At 37.2% G+C, this 22719-nt stretch overlaps 1 protein-coding gene across 2 annotated transcripts in view; it reads right to left on the bottom strand.

Annotated features, from left to right (window-relative positions):
- Window positions 1-12596: 12596 nt before the first annotated feature.
- The window catches only part of ZDHHC14 (zDHHC palmitoyltransferase 14), a gene marked incomplete at its 3' end in the record, with an annotated part of 98993 nt that continues 88870 nt past the window's right edge, over window positions 12597-22719 (bottom strand). Inside the window, exons 8-9 of one of the 2 annotated variants that reach the window (XM_080615200.1) lie at window positions 21854-21956; window positions 12597-12998 (exon numbers count right to left, since the gene is read on the bottom strand). In XM_080615200.1, coding sequence (XP_080471326.1) covers window positions 12597-12998; window positions 21854-21956 — 505 coding nt within the window. The remainder of the gene's footprint in view (window positions 12999-21853; window positions 21957-22719) is intronic. The other variant, XM_080615201.1, reaches the window with a different exon arrangement.

Genomic DNA, 22719 nt, shown 5'->3' with positions numbered 1-22719 from the left:
AACGTGGCTTCATGCCTTCTGGAAAGACAGGTACTAAATCATTTATAGGTTAAGCCGTCCACCAATTCACTTACACAAAGTACTCTGCTATCTTGAAGCTTTCAGCAGGCTTCCAAATGAGCTTCAAAGGAATTACTTCAGATAAAATTCAGAAACACTGGGGAGCTGCAGAAGTACATTGAAAGAAACTCTATTTTATGGCATACTTTCTTTGATCATGAAAAGAAAATCAGATGTTAGTTAGCATTAGGTAGACATGGCTGAAAGTCCAAGCTATAGTGGACTTGCATGTGAAGAAAATCAAAGCATAAAACACAATTGTATGGATTGTTTAGAAGGGTTTTCTAAGCAAAAAGAGACTTAAGCAATCATCCTGAGCCTGTGTATGTGCATGTGGGAGTGCATCCTCCTAATAACCTTGAAGCTACCAGAGAATGAAGACAAGCTGCTGTATGGAGGGGTGGAGGTGGGTGTTCAGTTAATGTGCTGGAGACAGGGCTGCCATTCAGCGAGCCTGCGGCAGGCTGGAGGGCTAACAGGGTCCCTGTGAAGTTTGACAAGGAGCAACACAGAGCCCAGTGGCTGGATGTCCTGGGTTCAGCAGTAGCAGTCATTTTTTCTCCTTCTTAGTAGCTGCTGCAGCACTGTGTTTTTGACTTTCGGCCTGGGAACAGCGCTGATAACACCGATGTTTTCAGTTACTGATCAAATGTTTACTCTGACCAAGGACTTTCTGAGTCTCATGCTCTGCCAGGGAGGAAGGGAAGCCAGGAGGAAGCAGAGACAGGACACCTGACCCAAACTAGCCAAAGAGGTATTCTGTAACACAGCACATCATGCCCAGGATGTAACAGAGTTACACGGAAGGGATAGCTCACTGCTGGGTCAGGCTAGTTATCAGTTGGTGGGTGGTATTGTATTCTCTTCCCTTGTTATTTCCTTTATCATTATTATTATTGGTGGTAGCAGTAGTGATTTGTGTTATACCTTAGTTATTAAACTGTTCTTATCTCAACCCGTGGGAATTACATTCTTTCAACTCTCCTTCCCATCCCTCTGGGAGCTGGGGGGAAGAAAGGGAGTGTGGGGGCAGACTGGGTGGTTCTGATTTATGGCCTGGGCTTAAACCATGACACTGGACCACAATAACCCCCTCCAGTGATACAGGGAGTGGCATCCTAAGGCTGTGAGAGACAGCCATACTGCTGTGGCAAGAGAATCACAGAAAATATGAGTCTTGGGGAGGAGGCTGATACTCCAAGGCTTTTGAATGAAGAGGAGATGGCAATATATCCTTCCATCATCCAGCTTAGACTCAAAATTAGCATCTTGCCAATTTAGGAAGCAAATACAAACACTGACCAGAGTAGTGCTGACAAGTGATATTTAAGTGCAAGTGACAAAGGTGAGTGTGGCCAGAAAAAGGGACTACTTAAAAAGCCCAAAAATAGCTCCCACGAGCCCCATGGCAGTTCTTTTGCCATGTGAACTGAATGTGGCTTTTTGTCTGTTTTTCAAACATATTTCATTGACAAAACCAATGCAATCTTGTTATTCCCCTTTTCTTTGAAATGCATGTAACTGTAGGGAAAACATTTTTCAGTTCATGCAACAGCAGAAAAAGTTAACATTTATCTGCTCACTTGATCATAAATATATCTGTGTCTTTGTTATACCTGTAAACTCCTATGTTCACTAAGGCAACTTAGAAAGACCTACAAAAGCAAGGGAAAAAAAAGCATATGAAGTCTTCTCAAAGAGAAGATGTGACATTTGAGGCCCAGTGGAAGGCTACAGACCTCACCATCTTCCAACATAAGAACTGAACATCTGAAACTGTTTATAGATGATCCTCTCTGCAGAAAGGTGCAACTAGAAATCAAGAGAGGAACACTGCTTAATGTTCCTTTAGAACAAACCTCCTAGTAGAACATCCTCCTTACAACAAATCAAATAACCAAAGCGGGGCAGAGCAACGTTCAGAATTGCCACCTAGAAGAAGAAACTACAGGAGAAATTGTAGAGGTTAAGTATTTATGCAACTCAAATGACAGAAAAGCCCCAAAATATTTCCAGCTCCTTGCCTGGGGGAGAACTGCAGCTGATTGCATTGTCCATTAGAAAAAGATTTACCATTGAACATAATGAAATAAAACACTGCCTAAATCTGTGAGGACAGAAAAAACACCTCCGACCTATACCACTGTCTTGGGACAGCACCTGGCTCAGCAGAGCACCTTGGTGAGACATCAAACCTGGGTATTTGTTTTATTGTTGATCTGGGTTATACATTACCTGATATAACAGACACAGAGTGTTAAAAAGCTATGTTTAAAAAATACCAGACTTTCTACATACAAGAACAGTACCCTGTTCCTTTTATCTCTTACCTTGTTCAGAAATATACAGCTCATTTAACTACAAAAGTGTACATATACCAAGAATAATGTTACACCAACACAGTATTTGCCATTTATGTACCCCTGAGAAGATAAAAATTAAATAAATACAAATCTTTTAGAGTAAGGCTTTTAAGATTTTGTCCTCTGAGCTGTATTTTTCGATTGGAAGTTCCATGTCTTATCTAAACTTACCAGCATTTAAACACAAATACTCCAAATTCTGATTTCATACACAGACACACATATGCTTATTTCTAAATTACTTGCAAATTGTAAAATTAATCTTAATAACTAATAATATTACACTGCATGTTCCTTACTGCATGTTAGTACTCAAACATTTTAGTTACATAAAACTGCCTAATTATAACCCTGAAGAACGATGTGAAAAGCCCTTTTTTTCTGAGTGCTACTATTCTGTAAACCGTAACAGGTCAGCAAGCAAGAACTAGCACCTGGCTCCTACTTACCAGTCCACTTCAGAGCAATGGTCAGACCCAGCTACCAGTTAGCATGGGCTGTGCAGATGAGCAGCACACAAGACTGCAGCTGGGAACAGATAATTTTCTGGTGCCTCTTCAAGTCCTGCAGGTTACCACCAAACCACAGAGCAGGAATACAAAAGTCATTAGTCTTGGGTATGGTTGAGTTCCTGGGTGGGGAAAGGGAGAAAATTGCTTTTTGTATCAGAGATAAGCCCTCCTTTTTGTCTTTTTTCTTTTTCTTTTTTTTTTTTCTTTCTATGAGAAATAAATAAAAGCCAGCTTCAGAAAAAGCACAAGAGAAATTTTTTTGTTGTGAGACTGATTACTTACAGTGTGTTCCAGTACAGAATTCTTGGTATGAGCAATATCAAGAATACAAAATATTTATAATGCAGGTGTTCAAGCACTGATAATATGAATAGCATGCTGGGTCAACAGCTAATGTCTAGAGTGAGGCAAAATGCTAACAAGTTGTAATTTTCAGGCCTGTACACATGCTTAGATTGCAGACAAATATCATGAATCATATAGTAGGCTTCATGCAGCATCCCCACTTTCATTTTCCTCATAACATATATGCAATGCTTCTGTCACTGTACGGATGCTATTAACAACTTGTTCCTTTGTATCTTGGCGGAAAGACACTGAAGACTTTGAGGCTATGTCTTTAAGCTTCTATTGCTTTATATTCTCACTAATACTAGTAACCACAGACAAGTATCAGTTTGTATGAATGTGATATTGCTCATATGAGACTACGTAACATCTAATACATACTTCTATTTTATCTAACGCAATCTGATGTTCTTTCCTTACAGTCAGTGAGAGAAAAGCATATCTTTAAGACATTTTATGTATGTATTCTAATCAGTGCTGTGCTCTTAAATTACTCTTGGAAAAATATGTTAATAAAATCCTGCAGGATACTATTGTTGTTACAGCCAGTGGAAACGTGTAGGAAAAAGAAATGCAACCATCAGTCTCAAACCATTAATTCATTCCTCAGGCATCAGAATCACTAATTATTACATGTTAAGAATGTAGGATCAGAGCAACTGACTATTGAGCAGATAGGAGAGGAACAAAATCTGCTGTAATTCAGGAACAACAGAAATAATACATTCTTTAAACTCATCAAATAGATCTGCATAAATTAAAACAAAGCCTTACCAGCAGAAACCATCTCTTTATAATAATTCATGTTAAGGCTCATGAACTAATGGGACTGATATGTACAAGAACTCAAGCCCTAAGACTTCCAGAAAGCAGGCTGTCAGAGTGGGCAGTTTACAGATGGACTGGGCACATTGTTAATGCCTTCCTCATGTAAGAGTTATTATTTTTTTGGTTGTAATATAAGAAAACGTCCTGTAAATTCACAAAAGCTGAGTTTGACAGACACTGCGTATTTTGATACTTTTTTTTTTTTTAAGGAAGAGCACACCTTCAGTGTTATGAACCAGAGGACAATACAAGTTTGTTAGGATAGATTTCCCTATGGCTACATCTATTTTCACAGGTAGTGAGCTTGATATGCATAGATTTCTGTAGCAAGATATTTGGTGCTGACAAATCAAAACTTGATGTCCACACTCTGTCTTTTAAGGACAGAAGCTTTGGAGTAGCTCTAGTTGGGCCCTGTTAGCATTTGGATTGCATATGTATTCGGCTGGAACCTATCTTCTGGTTTATTTTGTATTTAAAAGAAGTCTAGTTTGTATTACAAGACTGCTCCATAATACAAGCTGAAATGCTAAGCAGAGGTAACAGGAAAATTAATTTCAGAGTGTTTTAAAATACTAATGTGGATATATATGGAACCAAAGGCCAGAAGACATTCAGACCCAGGCATGTAGTCAGAGTTCTGGATATAAGCCTTGTTCATGTATGCCTTTCCCATAACATATTTTATTCTGTCAACACTAATTTTTAATAATATCTTCTTTTCAGCCTGGTTTCCTATGCAAGTGCATGGTCAGCATGTGTTTCTGCCTCCACACCCCTAAATAAGAATGTATTTCAATCAAATTACGTAGAAAGGTCTTGAAAGTAAAAAAATCTTGTGCTTTTCACGAAAAGGAGCAACTGAGACACTCCTGTTCCTGTGTGCCTCCCATGCCCTCCAGGAAAACTCCCTGGTGGCTCAATGACAGCCTTAGTTTCAAGAGCATCCCACATGAAAGAGCAGTAGGAAGCTGGGCTTGTTTTGTTGCAGGCTGGAGGTTTCTCAGGAGCCGCAGAGGGAAGGGAAGTGGCACACCAGGGTGCTGGTAATCACAGAAGAGTGGGGTGACCAAGGGGGTAAAGTCTGAGTCGGATGCATCTGCCTGCCAGACTGGAGGATCCTGAACTCATTTGCCCCAGCATTTTCTGAGGAGATGAGGAAACAGGAGGATGGAATAGAAAGGTTGCCCTAAAATGGAAAACAGGAAGTTTCTCTGCTTCTCTTTGATATCAGAATCTGTAATCTAGAGCAAGTCATCTCATACCAACTGCACCAGTTCTATTACTATTGTGCAGTAAAGTCTTGTGACACAAGTACTAAAAAATAGTGTGGGTTTGGTTTTTTTTTTCCCCCCAATTTGTGTAAACTGCTTTTAGCATTCCTGACTCATTCTATCAGAGGTTTGACTATTAAATAATTAAAAAAAAAAAAAAAAAGGTATGATGTATTACAGAATATTGGTTTAGGGATGGAAGAGGATTTTAATATTTGGTATAGGAGAAAAAAATATGCCAGAGTAAAACAATATTAGAAACAGCTTCTACTCATGTAATTATGGAATAAATCATTTAGCCTTGTTTTCTTCTGCAAATGTAACTATAATAAAAAATAGACATTGTGAATATGAAAACTGTCAGTCTGCACTGTGTATTCTTTAAGTATTTCAATAGAGATGAAAAGCCATATAGCTAATAAAATAATACTAAGTAGATAAAGCTGCCATTGATTTAAAGATTAAACACCATTTGTGTTCCAAAAGGGTTTTCAATTGAAGTTTTCATAATCTGTGGAAACTCTTCAGAACCTTGTTTTTCACTTCAATTCAGGATGGAAACTAAATACATAAAAATGCATGCTAGAAACTTAGCCAGTTGGTCAGCACTGCTGAGCATGCTTTTAATTTTCTGTGACCTACCTAGAAGGAAGCCTCACACTTTGTGAAAAGATAGAAAAAAGAAAAAAAACCAAGCCCACTCTGCTGTGGTTTTGGCCAGGAACTCCACCCTTCCTATTCCAGCCAACAGCCACAATCAGCTGCCACACTACAAGAAGGCATTTAGCCCGGCCGATGAATTAAAAAGCCAGTAACAAATTTTATTTTTACTGCAACAAAAGCGTGGTTCACCTGTAAACTACATGTGCTGGTTTGGGCTGGGGCAGAGTTAATTTTTTCCGCTGGTATGGGGCTGCTTTGGATTTGTGCCAAGAACAGTGTCGATAACACAGGGATGTTTTAGTTATTGCTGAACAGTGCTTGCACACAGTCAAGGCCTTTTCTGCTTGCCACCCCTAGTGACAAACTGTGGGAACCCTTTGTGCCCTACTGCTTACTCTTCTGACAGTGTAGGAGGCTCAGGAAATGAGTCTTAGAACTTTAACACTTTGCTACCAAAAACCTCATGCTTAGGGAACATTTATGCAACAGGAGTCAGCTACCTGTACCCTTCACACAAACACTGCTTTAACTACAGTGCCACCACCTCGCCTGAACTTTCCATCATTCTGTGAAGTGCATTCCCTAACAAGTACAACACCCAAATTGTTCACTTTATCTTCCCCCTCCCAACTGGCGGTCCCCAGTGCAGCCAGATCCCCATAGCTTGCTATGGGCAGACTATACAGCATGACACCAAAGTGTCACACAATTCTTTTGAGCCTCCTAAATTCATAGCCTTTTCTCAATTGTACATGCTTTCAAGAAGAGCTCAAGAAAGGCTCCAAGCATTCTCACACCACAGACCACTCAGCCAATTTGACTAAGGCAGTCCCTCTGCATCCTTTCTGTAACTACACCTTAATGCGTGCAGGTTAAGTCCCAGCAGCTGTTACCAGCTTCAGGTTTGGGAAGATTTAAATTACAGAGGGGTTAAAATTAGCCTTGTTTTTCCAAGTTTTCAGAAGAGGCAATGTAGCTGAAGTTGAGAAAGACATAAAATACATCAAGGTAACACCAACATTAATGTCTTATTGTCAGTGGAACTGACTTCAGTACATACTGCAAAGTAAATGTATCTCTGTGGGATAGATCTTTTTGCTTTGTAAATTACAAAGTTTATGTAGCCTGTAGTCTTAGTACCTATTTGCACACTAGTCACAGAAGCTCCGGCTGAATTGCACGCTTCATGACCAACTGGTGAGAATACACCTTAGGAAAACACTCTTAGTTAAAGATGAGCAAATTTAATGAAGGTATCACCAAGAAACACAGAACCATACTACACCATTAACTTTCTCAGTGCAATAGCATTGAGGTATGGAAATACAGAATGCTAAAACAATGATCAGTATAGAAATGCAAAATGCTAAAGCAATTACCATTCTTAGCATGGTCATTATCTTAAGCTTCCCATCAAGTTCAAACGGACCAAAATTTCACATTTTTTAATATTTACAGATGTATTTTCAAAACAGAAGTAGGAAAAGATATTAGAGGAGAGGAGCTTGAGGGCAGATCAACTCCTCCCACTTTTCTTATCATCTTCTTACAGTTGCTTTCTCTCAAAGCTTGACCTTATTTTAGTTTTTTCCAGAATGATTTTTAAGAAATTTCTCACAAATACCAGTTTGTTTCTTCTTTTAATCTTGCTTGACTAACAGCTGTCCTCTTTCCTCTCTTCCCATGTGGCTTTTTTGCTTATACCCCCTCCCTCTCCTTCCACAGCTTACAGGTAATTCCTCTTTTCCTCCATGTCACCTGCTAATCTTCTCTCTCCTGGTTTCACTCAGTCTTCTCCCTTTCATCTTATTATTCTTGTCCTCTTTGATCTACCTCAGAAACAAACTCCTATTTAATCTTTTGATAACATGGGAAAGTTGTTCTCCTCCTCACCCTGCACTGTCTGTGGTGACCTTTCAAATTCTTCAGTTGAATGTTAGAAGATAGCTGCCTTCTGATGATAGAACCATATTACTCCATCAGCTCAGAATTAATCTAGATTTGCGCAGGTTTAAACAGCTCACTTAATCCCACGTGTCCTTTGTAAGTTCAGGCAGTGCACTCAGCCAGATGTCTTCACAGGCAGATGATCAAACCCAGGAAGCCCTGACCCAGATGGATCCCAAAAACTAGGACAGTTCTAGTTTAAGTGAGCTATAAGCAATTGTCTAAAACACATTCCATTCATATTTTGGGCCTAAGAGTATCTGAAAGTGTGCTGAAATATACTACCTTGTTTCACTTCAGCCATTAAAATCACTTGGCAGCAACTGATTTTAAAACAAAGTCAGGCTGGCCCATGGCCCGGCACACCATGTTCATCTTCAGGGTACCACTGCTGGTAAGAGGAAAGGAAAACCAACCAACCAACCAACCAACAAAAAAATCCCCAAACAACAAAACCCTGTGATGACAGTTCCCACATATAATTTAAAACAGAAGAGAATCAAAGTAAAGCCTAGATCCTTCAATAACATTGCTGAGTTGTTCCTCAAGCTGTACTGAATTTGGAAATTAAAAGAAGCTCCATTTGGTTAGTTCTGCAGAGATGTTTCTTTGTTTAGTATTTTGAACATTGGCAATAATTTACTTACTGTGAAGCACTATACTCACTGCATAGATTTAAACAAATACAAAATCTGCAGTATCACAAGTTGGTCACCTCCCTTGTAACACATACTCGTAACTCACAGGTCTTTGGGTTTATGAGGCTGGTTTGCTTCCTCTAGGATCATTCACTGGGATCAACTGCAAAACAGCTAATCTTCCATCCAGAGATTATTTTTAATGAATGCATTAACTATTTTATGCAGAAATACATCTACCTATATCATCAGTTAACATGAACAGATTAAAAGTTGATAGAGGATGCACTGTAATACAAAAATAGAGTAATATTGACATTTATTACATTACTGTTTAACTGATATGAATATAACCCCCCCTTTTAAAACAGAAAAGTCTTTGAGAAGTCACAAGAATAAAGAGCCCTTAAAAACATTTTATGAAGCACTGTATTTCATTCTACATAGAACACTATATGGAAACCTAGAAGAGAAAAATGTTATTTAAAAAACCACAGCAGAATATTTTTTTTTTCCAGTAAACTAACCAGTTTTCACACATTCAAAGATTTTAGATTTTTAAGAGAATACCTCTTTTCTGAAAGTATCAACTTTCACTTCAATTCTGTATTTATAAATCAGACAAACATAGAAAGAGCTATTTAGTATTAATATTCTAATTGTCAAAAGGAAAAAACCAGAAAAACCCCTGTGCAGCATTCACTAGGATTATAATTTTGGATCCCTAGTGTGCATACTCTGTAATCAAAGTTCAAACAAAGTAAAATAAAATAATCAAACCTGTAGAGCAGGTGATGAAGAGTTACTTTGCTGACTCATTCCAGATGCACATACAATTTCCAATGAAGGGAGCACCCACTATGGAAGGCAGCAGTGAGAGAGGTGAGGGGAATGGACCAAAAACCTTGTTAGAGGCACCTCTTCGATCAACCTTCTGCTAAATTACTGCCTGCTGTCAATCAAAGACTGGAATTACCACACCAGATGGCTTAATAAGTTCTGAAATCTTCCAGCAGATGTCCTCACAAGGCAGTCACCATTTAAAAACCAGACAGATGGGCGGGGAAACAGACTTAAAATAAGGGTGATATAAATATACAAACAAATTCACAGTATTTAATTTCTTCTCAAATGGAAAACTTAAAAACATAGGCAGCATGTTAAAAAACATAAGGCTCACATTTGAAAAACTAAAGGAAGAAAAAAGTCACCTGAACAAGTACACAACTATCACATCTGTTTGAAGCAGCACATCTGTTTCCAATTTGTTAAGTAATTCTCACATCTTACTAATAAACAAAATAGAAGGTTCAAGAAATGATGGTGAAAAGCATATAGGCACAAGGAAAGTATCATAAAGACTCTAATCCTGTCCTTCTCCCTTCTGTTTCATGTTAAAACTGACACTAATTCTACTGAACGCACAGAGCTGAAGTGCAGCTTTCCGCACTACTCCCCAGTGGAAATGACATACAAATGTTGTCACGAAGTTGATATTCTTGGAAGCACAAAATCTCTTGGGTATTTCCGGAAGACTTAAAATGAACAACTTGTTGAAATAGTGATCCTCATCATTACTGCTACAACTGGAAAGGTTTGATACTACAGTTGACTTGCCATTCTATGTAGTGAGTAATGCATCCACAGTTAACTACCTATAAACACCTGTGAGATAATGATTCCATCAAGTACTGGTCTACAAACTTAAAGCACTTTACTTCAGCCTATGAGACCAGTATCTCCAGCCCTCAACTGTCATTTGCTTTAATGCAGATGTAAATGGCCTCACAAATGAGAAGACACATCAGGGAAATATGAATTCAAGAAGATAAGCATCACCGACTCTTCAAGAGCAGAGAATTAAGTGCTGATACTTGGGGCTTACTGGGAAACCAGCCAATTGGGACACGTCAGTCACTACAGTTTTACTATTGGAAAGAATTCGATACTGCCCTAGCTTCAGGAAAATGCTGGCTGGGTGGCTCCAACAGCTGGGCCAGACTCGCCTGCCAGAGCTTCTTTGGTGGACCCATTACTGCACTTACAGACAGAAAGCGTTGCTATGTTAACCACGCTGAATTAGGTCAATGCTAGCATCATCAATTATAGAAATAGATTGCTTATGAAATCTTAGAGGAGCAGGGGTTTTGTCAGTATCTTTTCTGAAGCTTCAATAGCATGGGTGACTGATTTTCTGCAGGCTGATTGCCCTCAATTTCAACAATGAAAGTAAAACCAAGAGACTTTTTAGCTTGGTGTCAGCGAATGACCATGGTGAATAACACAGAACTGTTACATTGCTTAAATGGTGAATGCTTTCACGTAGTAAAAGCATCAGATAAAGCACATTCTGCATATAGTTTGTCCTGAGAAAAGAGAATCTAGTTTCCAGATCCCAAAAACCATGGTAAATAATACAGTATTAAAGCTATTAAACTTTCTCAGTTTAAGTAAGGTTCTCTTCAGCTGTCACAAAAAGTAATTACAAAAATATCGTTAATCTTTCTGTTGTGCTTTAATTGAAAACAAAACAAAACAAACAAAAAGCACAGGAATTCTATGAAACCAAGATTTCTATTTAAAATATTAAAGGAAAAATATTTTTCAATTAATTAAATACTGTGCTTTAACAAAATATTGTGCTTTAATTAAACAAAACAGCACAGAAAAGCACAGAATAATTCTATGAAATCAAGATTTCAATTTAAAATAAAGGACAAATACAAATGAAGGATGATGGCTGGGGGCGTCTACAGTCTATTGTTAGCCATTTAAGATTACTTCACTGTCCAGACAGCTGTCTGTCTGTATCTTGAATCTTAAGCCCCTCACTTTAACCATACGATAAGGAACATAAAATTACAGTCCAAGCAGTGGCTACCTCTACTGCTTCTAAATAAAGACTTATGGGAACAAATACACATCTCAAACAAAACCATAAGCGATGCTGAAACAATCCTAATCGTAACCAGCTCTTCCTTCATAGCTCTGGTTTCATTATGTAAACATATTCCAGACAAATTTTACAAATTATGTCAACAAGTCATTACATTCCCCTCTTTTCCCAGGAAAACTGTGCAAGGATAACTGTACACATGTCCAAGAAATAGAGGATGTCATTTTATTGGAGGTCCACAGGTAATTGTATCACATTAGAGAGTGGAAGAATCCCGTGGTATGGCACAACACAATACCTCACTCTAAACACTTAAACAGAAGGTTAAATGATATGCAACATGATCAAATCAGTAATTCTCCATCTTCTAGGCACCACTGATTAATTTAAAATAAACTTTAATAAACTGAAAAAAAAAAAAATCATGTAGTCCATTAATTCCTTTGTTGCACTGTCTTTAAGTGAAACAGCACTTAAAAGTCACAAATAAAAAAAGCAGCACTTTCTCTTAATACCAACACCACTGTAACACATACTGTAGCGTGGCATGCATATCCATATCTGCAGTCTTTTTTTTTTTTCTTTTATTAACAAATGGAATGGTAATTTTCTATCTCAAATATTAGTAGCATAACATGTAAGTGCAGATCATTCTGGCCACAAGTGTGGTAAGCCTTAACAAGTGTGTATTACAAGAGCATAGAACACAGAGCATGACACTTACATCCAAGAATCTCTCTCTTTTATACTGTATATGGTTTTTGTTACAGGCTGACTTCCAACTTGCTGTACCCAAGCTTCAGGAAACAAGATTATTGACCACTTCTGGTTTTGTTTAAAAATAAAACGCAGCCACCATCATAGCACAACCATTAACCACCTGATCAAAAAAAAAAATGCCATAGCTCCACTGAAAAAATAACTTGTCTTTTTAGTACACTCCATTAGGCAATAAAGTTTCCATTGTAGGCATGTTATGAAGTCTTACAGTGGTACTGCAGAGTCATTCCTGTTAAGTAGATATTTATATACCCACCAAGAAACGGTGCAATATTCAGAAAAGCTGTTCAAACTGAGCTAAGCTTCACGAGACCACGTACTGAGTCTTCATGCAATGAATCCTGGCTGGCTAGACTCAGGACGTGCATTGTATGGCTGTGTGCAATAGGACTTCCACTTGGCAGCATCCCAGGGGGTGATGGAGCTTCTTCAGGAGTGAGAAACTGATGACCTTCATGTTCCTCTTTTAATGGTATCATGTCTGTCAAACCTGTATCTGATGTGAGATTTGGCATAGAAGATGGTGGTGTTGGTTGCCCTAGAGTTAGAGTTGCACAAGGCCCACTGATAGAAGTCTTCCCTGGTAAAGGTAGCTCCTCACTAGTTATGCTTGGCTCACTCTGTAGGAGGGGGGTGGCAGCAGCCTGCAAAACGAATTTAGTGCTCTGAATGCACTGATCTTGGTCACACTGTAGAATGGAAGAGTGTCAAAATCATATAAGGCAAACACAAAAGAGAAAAAGGGAGAATACGGACAAAAAGGTATGGAAAAGAATGGGATATGAAGAGAAGAAAAAAAGAAAGCCATTAGTATCATTCCATGGTTAGCCACCCAAAAATCCCATTGCATGCTGCCCAGGAAAAAAATAAAATAAAATAAAAGCATGCATAACTGAGCCAGTGCTTTGGGTTACTATCACAGTAAATGATGATAAACATTTACGTGTTCACTTAAGGGTTTTGGTAATCCTGAAAATAGCATTCTGTGAGTACTGTAATTCAAATGCTTTGCATATTCTTGTTCTAAGCCATTTGGAAAATCTAGTTGCATAGACCATGTGTAACTAACTGCATCGGGCACCTCAAAACCTCTCCAATTCCAAGTGAGCTGAATCACTTCCACACTACTCATTTTATCCTAAAGTAGACAGCAGTCCAGAGGGGTACCTAAAGGCATAATCAAAGCATCTTTCCAAGTTCATAAACAGTAGGCAAGTTATCTTTTCATAACTGGTCTTCACATGTAGGAAGTAAGGTGCTATGGAAGTTTTTCAGGAGAATCCCTTTGATGCAGGCAGTTTTATATAGATATAGCTAACAATACAGCCTCTATGAGCAAAAATTCCGCCCCTTCCAATTTAATGCATTATATATACACTCTAGAGAATATACCATACTATACTCAATACTCAGGAGGATGTGTAAGAAATTTGGCAGCACTGCAGATGCATTAATTTGATATCAACTTTAATGATTTTTAAGCTGTTTCTTGACAATGTGAAGAATCAAGGTACAAGCCACAAGTTTTCTGGCAAGCACTTTCACAATAACAAGCCAAATTCAGCATTATATAAAACTGATTAGGCTCAATGAGTATTACCAGGAACACTTTTGGCTCTACATCATTCCTAAGAACTGTTTATACAAAATCATAATTAATTCATTGAGATGACACGACAGGCAGGTGTTTCAATGATGTCCAGCTAGCTAAGTAGTACACCTACCACCAGATTCAGTTTCTTTAACACAAACTAGCATGATTTTTGAAAACTTTCAAGGACAATATATATTTAATTCATAGCCTGATCAGCTATAACATCTGCAGATTTTCAAAATCCTGTTAGATTCACTTGCCATACTGTTCTGCTGTGCAAGAGAAACACTACAGTTAATGAACACACCTATAAATTCAGTGCAGCAAAGAAAATTTGGAAGCAAACAAGCAGAACAAAAAAATACATCCAGAGGTAAGATATGCCTATTCACGGTTGTTATTTCAAGGATTCGGTTAAGCAGCATGTTCTGCTTTTCAACTTATTTAGTCTATATCAAATTACTGAAAGATGTTACAAATCCAACACCTGTTCAATATATTCTGAATCATTACCATTGCTACTAACATTACAGCAATTCCCCCAAAAGCCCATTTGAGTTTAACAAGCCACTGTGATATACTCTATTCAAACTCACGGAAAGACTTTTGCTTACTTTACTGCATGATGAAAACCATCACTCTGACATTTTTAGGTTCTCCCATTCCACCACTGAATAGCTTAATGATGGATTCACACACATTACATGTAGAAAGCATGCAAGCAGACTACTTGGTCACAGTAGACAGACAGCATTTTAAACATGTCTCAGCATTTTAGGACTCCTGGACCAAAGACTTTGACAGGCAGAAGTCCGATCCTTACTCAATTACATATTTTCCAACACTTATGTTTTCAGTAAGATAAATGTACTGATATCCTGTTACATAAATTGAATTCATATATGTTGCAAGCCATTTTCCCCCCACAAAAAAACGTATAGCCCCAGACAAAAAATTTGGCAAGTGGTCTCATATCATTTCAGAGGGATTACTCACAGGCTTAAAGTCAAAACCTTGCATAAGTACCTTACTAAGAAGAAAACTGTCAGCATTTTTTAAAGTCAAGCTTTCAATTAGTAATTCAGTGTGAATAACCCTTTCTTGATTAATATGCTGTTATTCACGCCTGCTTATTTCAATTAAATTACAACCCTTCAACCAGCCTTACTATGCAGACCTAAAAAAATCTTTTAACTGAGTTTTCAAAATTCAAAAAGACCAACAAAACTCATCTTCTCTGAAATGCAGGAGCCAAAGAGAATGTTACATAACAAAGAAACGCCTAAACCCACCAGGGTACATTGAAAACAAATAGCGTTAACATCTGACTTGTTGCTTTAGTGAAGCTTCAACACTGATCTTCCATGAGGAAATCATTAATGTGATCCAAGCGATACAAGTACATAGCTTTAAATTACCGGAAGGTAATCTATTTGAACTCATTCTATAGCCTGAATTAATTTTCTTCTTACCAGACTCAAGTATATTTCAACTGAATCAACATTAAAAAGACAAAGTAGCCTCATAAAGCTCCATTGAATAGAGTGTTATAAAACTGTTTCAGGCACTGCATATCTCCTCTTCATTTTCCATGCACTTGTCACTTCCTTAAAGCCTCTCCTCTTATTTGGATATATTTCAGGTTTTCTCTTTTTTTGTTCTATTTAACAGTGATCAACATGAAGTATCTTAGGAAAATACAGGCTGTAAACAGCTTTTGAAAGTGAAATAGACTGGGGTTTGTACTAGAAAAGGCAGATGTGTTCAATGAAGCTCTCAAAACAATCTGACAAAACGACACATACTATACAGCTAAACTACTCTTCAGTCTAACAGCCAACACAAAATTAAACAAGAAAAATAAAATTCGTTTATAGGGTTGGCATGGTGGTTTTCCCTTGATTCTATATTCCGCTGTTAACTAAATGAAATTTATTAATCACGTGAATTATTCCATGCCAGCATTTCAAATTAAGTAAAAAAGCCAACGACTGTAACAAAAAGGAAGCCAAGCACTGAAATCTAAATAGCTAAAAATCTAGAATAGAAATTATTCCAACAGTACATTCTTACTTCAGATCTATTGATTTTATTTTCCACTTAAAATTTCCACTGTTTCAGAGGAACAGCAGATTCTGAAGGTAAAACAGGTTTAATAAGTTCTGCAAGTAAAGAAATTCAATTATTTATTTGCATAGAAATTTAAGCCATCTCTGCATTTATTTTCACATCAAACGCACAAATCAGAACAAATCAGACAAAACCTAAAATTCTGTGTTTATTTCACAAATAATAAATACAAACAACTAAGGAAACAATATTTTTCAATTTTTTTCTGAAGAAAATCTGTTTGTTTTTTTTTCCTAAGCTACACAAAACATACATGTTAACATAGCTGTTGTACATGGCAATATATTTTTCACATTTCTAATGCCAGAGATTATTTACTTTGAATTTTAAATTAACTTTGTTAAATTTTTTCTCAACTCTAGTAACATTTAAAGAATCATCCTCAGAAGACAGAGAAAAGCAGTTGAACCATCTCAGCAGCTCTGAACAAAGTACAAAACAAGAAGTTTGAAGGAGACTGTCAGCCCTGAATGACAGTGCTACAAAGTAACAGAAAGGATGCTCGAAAACCACACTAGATGCATACAAGAGACAGCTAAAGAGTGGAGGGATGGAGCTGTATAACTTTCCCAACAGCTGTAGGATTTCACATTCGAAATCACGGCATTGAAAATACTGTGCAACAACTGAGCCACAAAACCCACCAAGTCAATGGCTCCACTACCAAGTGGTACAGCACACCAGGAGTAGATCTATGAGGTGAAACATTTCTGAAGCCAAACGGGAAATTATACCTGTTCCAAGGATTCTACTTTTACTAGACTAGCTCCTGTGTGTTCTTATGTTTGTGAATGCTTAGAGCATGTTGGGTGCATTCCAGGAGCCCATCTTCTGACAGAAATCTAGTTCATGTGCTCCAATACCGCTCTGCAATGTGAGCAAATAAGCAGCAAATATACACAGTCGAAAGAACTGCTTCTAAAACATACCTCAATCCAAAGCAAAACTCTGAAGTTTGTTTACTGCATTTTATTTGTGTCCATTTTAACTGTGAAGCAAAATGTTTTAATGAAAAACCTCTACCAATGTTGACTGTAGTAATGTTGAGCTGGTAAGAGCACTAAGTTTTGTTTCAGGCAATGATAAACTGCATTTGTGAAGTACGGCAGCAAATACACAAGGAAACACACTCAGAAAACCCCCAGCAAAGTGGGGCTCCTATGGTTGTTGACCCTTTTACTGTAATGATAGAAATATTTACTCCTAATAATGAGAATAGGAAAAGCAAAGGAAAAAGTATACTAGGACGGTCAGAGTTTATGTTCTCTGGATCAACTGGATTCCTGTTTCCAGATCAGTGCTAGAAATACTGGTATGAACATTGGGAAGAGGGCTTCTTTGCACCCCTTGCTGGTAATGAATGTTGTGCATGCTATTACAGTTCCTACAATTTTCAGTGATACTTATAAGTAAGAAACACACACTCTAACTAAAGAATTTACATCCAGGGAATTTGTCACACAAGGAACTACTTAAGCATTGGGGAAGAGATGCCTAGAAATGCAGGAGCACAAGCAAATTTCTTAAAATATCAAAGAAATAAACCTGTCCTGACACAGAGAAAGATAGAAGCAAAATCTGCTATTTTATAAGGCATTAGAGAATTCCATAGTCCATCATAGTAAAAATAAACCAAACAAATTCCTCCAAAAAAAGTGCATGGAGTGAGATTCTGCGTTTCTTCATAATGGATTACTAAAGAATAAAATACCCTTTACCAAAACCCAAGAATCAATGCAGGCTTTTAAGAGAAAGCTAAGTACTACGAAGTGTAGATCCAGGTAATGGCAGCTGATGAGTTTATAGTGAAATAAAGAACTTTTTTTCTGAATGCAAAGAATATAAGACTCAAAATGAAAGAAAAAAAAAAGAAAAAAAAAGAGAAAATTATGATTTCATAATGGGCAAAAAACTGTGTTTCATGTGAAAAAAATTCTTAAGAATGAGAACAGAGATACACAGGCAATCAAACTAACGAAGAGCTTATAAAAATAATAAAATGCAATAGGGAAATACTTTAGAAATATCGGGTCTACAGATCATATGCTCCAAGTGACCATGCTTAACATGTGCACGTGGATATTAAGAAACTGGCTAATGAATTTACCGTATTAATTTCAAACGTATTGGAAAAGAGATTAAAACCACAGGGGATAAAGAAAGTTGTATGTGCTTCTAGCCTTCAAAAAAGTAAATAACAACTTCAGCTTTTCATAAAATCAGGGAGATACTAAGGAAAGAACAGGCGAAAAAGCTCTGTTATAACGATTTAGAAAAAAAAAAAAATCATAGTATGGGTCTATGAAACACTGGTTACAGCAACAACCCTGACTTTCTGAGACTGTGAAAGAATGAGTCACTAGCATGAGTAAAGTAGCTCCTCTATGAAATAGTCAAAGTCTTAAAGGCAAAATTACCACATAACATGCTAAATACAAAAGCAGTGTCCCGTAAATGGTATTCTGAATAATAGATAATGTATTGCACTGAAAAAAGTATCTGGAAAGTTTAAAGTTGGCCTGATATTTACTTTGACCTTAAATGCAAAAATGATACTATGCTATATGATGTATTAAAATAAATGAAAGCAGAATATAATACTAAGCAACCCAGAGAGATTTTAAGAATGATGAGAGGCTAGTTGGGTGAGACACAAGAACTCTCCTTAGAACACCAGTCACTAAGTAAAAGATTTGAGGGAAGGGAAAGGACAAAGGGAGATGAAGGAACAGGAATAGGAGAAGACAAGTGTGAGAGAAGATGCTCATTAAAATCTTCCTTTAATATTAATGGGCAGGAGAGATTTTAGTATGCTATATGCAATAAGCAGTATAGCATCTAGACATTAAAATTCAATGTAGACATAAAATGATGTAATGCATTCTGGAATAAAATTCAAGAGACACAACATCCTGGAACACACTTCAGATTTCTAGTAATTTATTTCCTGTACTCAAAGCATAAAACTTGCTAAAACAGTGTAATTATCTCTGATGACATGCAAATAGCTAAACCTCTGCCATTTAAAAAATATTTATCAACTAAGACCACTATCTGCACATGCTTTTAAGTCAAGGAATTTCACTTTGGCTATCTTATCTGAAATCATAATAACACAACCTGCAGCAGCAGATACATCCCCTTCAAACTTGGCAGTTCTTTGTTGTCTACCTGCCTCAGCTGCAAATACGTGTTTTTAACTTTATGCCTCTGCCTTTTTCTCAAGAGGTATGCAACCTTCCAGGAGGAAAGACTGAATCATATTCCATTTTTTGCCTAATCTTTATCAATGAGGACACAAGATAGAAAGGAAACCTTTTCTTCCACAAAGACTTTCCCTCTACTTTTTTGCTTCCACTGGAGTCTTGGGCTTGAGATGACCTATTATTTAAACTGTCAATCACCAAAGGAAATTTTCATGTTTGCATCTGAAGTTCTTGCAGGATTCTCTTGAATCCCTTTTGCTGAGATTCATCCTCTAAAAAAACCACCACCAATCAAAAATCAAACAGTGGAATGCTGCGTGCCTTGTTTTACTTCTGCCATAAAGTGTACTTTACTGCCTTTCACTTAAGAACTTTCTGTGGTCCTTTGTATGGGAGAGCAAGCGAATGGCTGGTGTTCCCAGCACTCCAGTTCCCAAACTTCTTCAGAAAATTCTAAGATTGTGGACTGGGAAGAAAGCTGAGAGAAACAGATACTGCAAAGCCTGGAAGAAGTACTAGGGCACACTTCATGTGAAAAAGGTTTAAATAGAATTATGAGATTGTACTTAATTATTTCTGCCTAACTCAGAACAGAAAATCTGGTAACTGAACAGAATGGTGGAAAACATCTAAGCTAGCAGTAAGATGAATTAATTTTGGTAGGAAAAAAGAAAGTCTGTTATGGATGAGATTGAGGCCTTAACTGTGAAATAGAGATATCAGTTTTGTTTGCTGCTTTATGTGATAGGAGACAGAGTAACCTGAAAAGCAGAGAATCTACTAAGAAGAACAAAAACACTGACCTTAAAGCACAGAAAAAGGGAAACATGAAACAAGAGCAAATCAGAGGCAAAGTTATGTCCCACTGCATTGTTGCCAGCAGGAAATGAATTTATTTCTTATGCTTCAAACAACTCAGGAAAAACTGCAAGACTTTGAACAGCAAAGACTGGGAAACTAAGCTGGTCTTTAACAGTTTGCAACAAAACACAAGGGAGAAATTCTGATGCTGATAGCCAGCTGCTACTAGAAGCCAATTGGTCTTGGATACAGACCAGGATTAATACCCTGAGAAAAACAGCATCACAGTCTTAAAGATATTCCTATATATTGAACATGATGTATTACATTTTTCAAGCTTTTCCTGAGAGATCATTTTCAGGAATTAAGTAAAGTAATACTGTAACAGATTTCTCCATTTCTAGAGACAAATTTGGAGAATTTTGTATTAAACTGGCACAAGATTTTCTCATTAATAGCTAGTAATAATGATAGTGTCTTCTTACAATGCAAGTGTAATTCATAAAATGCTACAGTAATTTAACGCCAGGGACTTACTGTGGTTAACAATCTGCACAAATAAGAAGCCTTGACTGAATCAGAAACTTTGGCTAATACCTGCATGTCCTCAAGCTATTTCTAAGGTTCACTTCCTTTCCCCTCCTTCCCTCCCCTTTCCTCTTTTCCAAGTTGTATCTTTTGGGTTTTTTGTGTTAAGTTTCAATGGAGCATTACTTTTCTGCTCAACTACACCTTTCAGAAGATTCAGAGTCAATACTGTGTCTCTAACACATTTTCTCACTAAGACTAACAAATCTTCTATTTAGTTCTCAAAATAAAAACTAAAACCAGCTTAGAAACTACAGCAAAATTTTTATACCAGTTTATCAGTGACACTAAATCTAATCTGTCTGGGAAGAGTGTTTTCTTCTTTTGTTCAAAAGAAAGGCTAAATTATCTCATAAGGCCTTGTGGCTGCCTGTTTTTTGGCAGAGCGACGGCATCCATAACTCATGGTTTCTTTGACAAAGTCTTAGAACCCACATAATATGAAAATATGTGACAACAATTGAAAAATAGGCGCATATGTAAGATGCTTTCCTTTGGAAAAAGATCTCTTTCCAGTTACTCTCTTCTCCTTGGCACTGGGAATGCTATTTTCCATTATGATAGCCAATGGTACCAGCAAAAAAAAAACCAAACAAAAAAACCAGAAAAAAATCCCCCCAAAACCCAAACCAACTGGAAAAAAAAAAAAAAAAAGACTATTGGCACAGTTTCAAAGATGTTTAAAAACTTCTATTGTTATAATCCAGTTTCCGTTTTTTGTTCATTGGAAGTTCAGTGTCCTCCTGCTCTTTCTTCAAGATACTTCTCCCTAGAAACTCCTTTGTTCACCTTTGCTTTTTAAAATGCAGTAGTCTATGCAAAACCACAGTGTACAAGCAAAGAGGAAATAGGGTTTAAAGAAAGTGCCATATAAAACAAGAAGTAGCTGAAAAATGATGAACCAGAGCAAGTCCATGACACTTGAATATTCCAGTTAAAAACACAGCAGGTGTCAACAGTACAAGTCAAATGCCAGTACCGTCAATAAATCAACAGTGTAGAAAAGCCTCTCTTTTTTAAGAATCCATGAGCCATAACTATTACACTGCATGAAACATATATTAAAAAGAACCTTGATTTTTTTTCTTTACTGTTAATAAACAAGTCATTCCACCCAGACAGTCAGCTGTATCCAGTTAGTTATTACTTGATTAGTTCACATGAAAGTGGAGAAGGAAAACATTCACAGGAATCTTGATGAACAACACTATGGGATGATTCCTACCATGTTGCTCTGAGATTGTGTGGCCCCATACATAGTAATGCCATTTGATGGTCCTGCTAATTGTGGTGTATCTGGCTGTATAAATCCTCTTCTGTCAATTAAGCTACGGAATAATCATAAAAAGTGTTAGAGATACTTCTGATCAATAACTACCTTGTCTTGATAAAAAGGCAGGAAAACTTTCTATCATAAAACAGACATTAATATCCCACCAATACCTTCAAATGCACCCTTTTACTCAACTGAAGTACAAGCCTTCATTTCTACTCACCAGCAAGGTAATTGTTTCCTTGTAATACTACTACCACATAGTCATACCCACTGCTACTTTTCTGGATTTTTATCACAGACAAAAGATTTAGAAGCTTAGCAGCAGATACCACAAAACCCAAAAATTCTAAACCATGAGTGTGAAAACAAATTAAAAAACTCATTGGTGCACTTTGAGTCAGTATCTGTTTCCAAGGTTCTTTTGTTATCAGTTTCCACATCTCTAAATTAAAGCTACATAATTACAAAATTCAGAAAGAAAGGAAAAGGGGAAAGGGAAAAAGGAACAGGAAAAGGGGAAAGGGAAAAAGGAACAGGAAAAGGGGAAAGGGAAAAAGGAACAGGAAAAGGGGAAAGGGAAAAAGGAACAGGAAAAGGGGAAAGGGAAAAAGGAAAAGGAAAAGAGGAAAAGGAAAAAGGAAAAGAGGAAAGAGGAAAAGGAAAAGAGGAAAGAGGAAAAGGAAAAGGGGAAAGGGAAAAAGGAAAAGGGGAAAGGGAAAAAGGAAAAGGGGAGGGAAAAAGGAAAAGGGGAAAGGGAAAAAGGAAAAAGGGAAAGGGAAAAAGGAAAAAAAAAAAAGGAAAAGGGAGAGAGGAAC

Source organism: Psittacula echo (assembly GCF_963264785.1).
Source record: "Psittacula echo genome assembly, chromosome: 4".
In the NCBI taxonomy this organism is placed as follows: Eukaryota; Metazoa; Chordata; class Aves; order Psittaciformes; family Psittacidae; genus Psittacula; species Psittacula echo.
The sequence above is the reverse complement of the archived record's forward strand: the minus strand, read 5'-3'. Positions and strand labels throughout refer to the sequence as shown.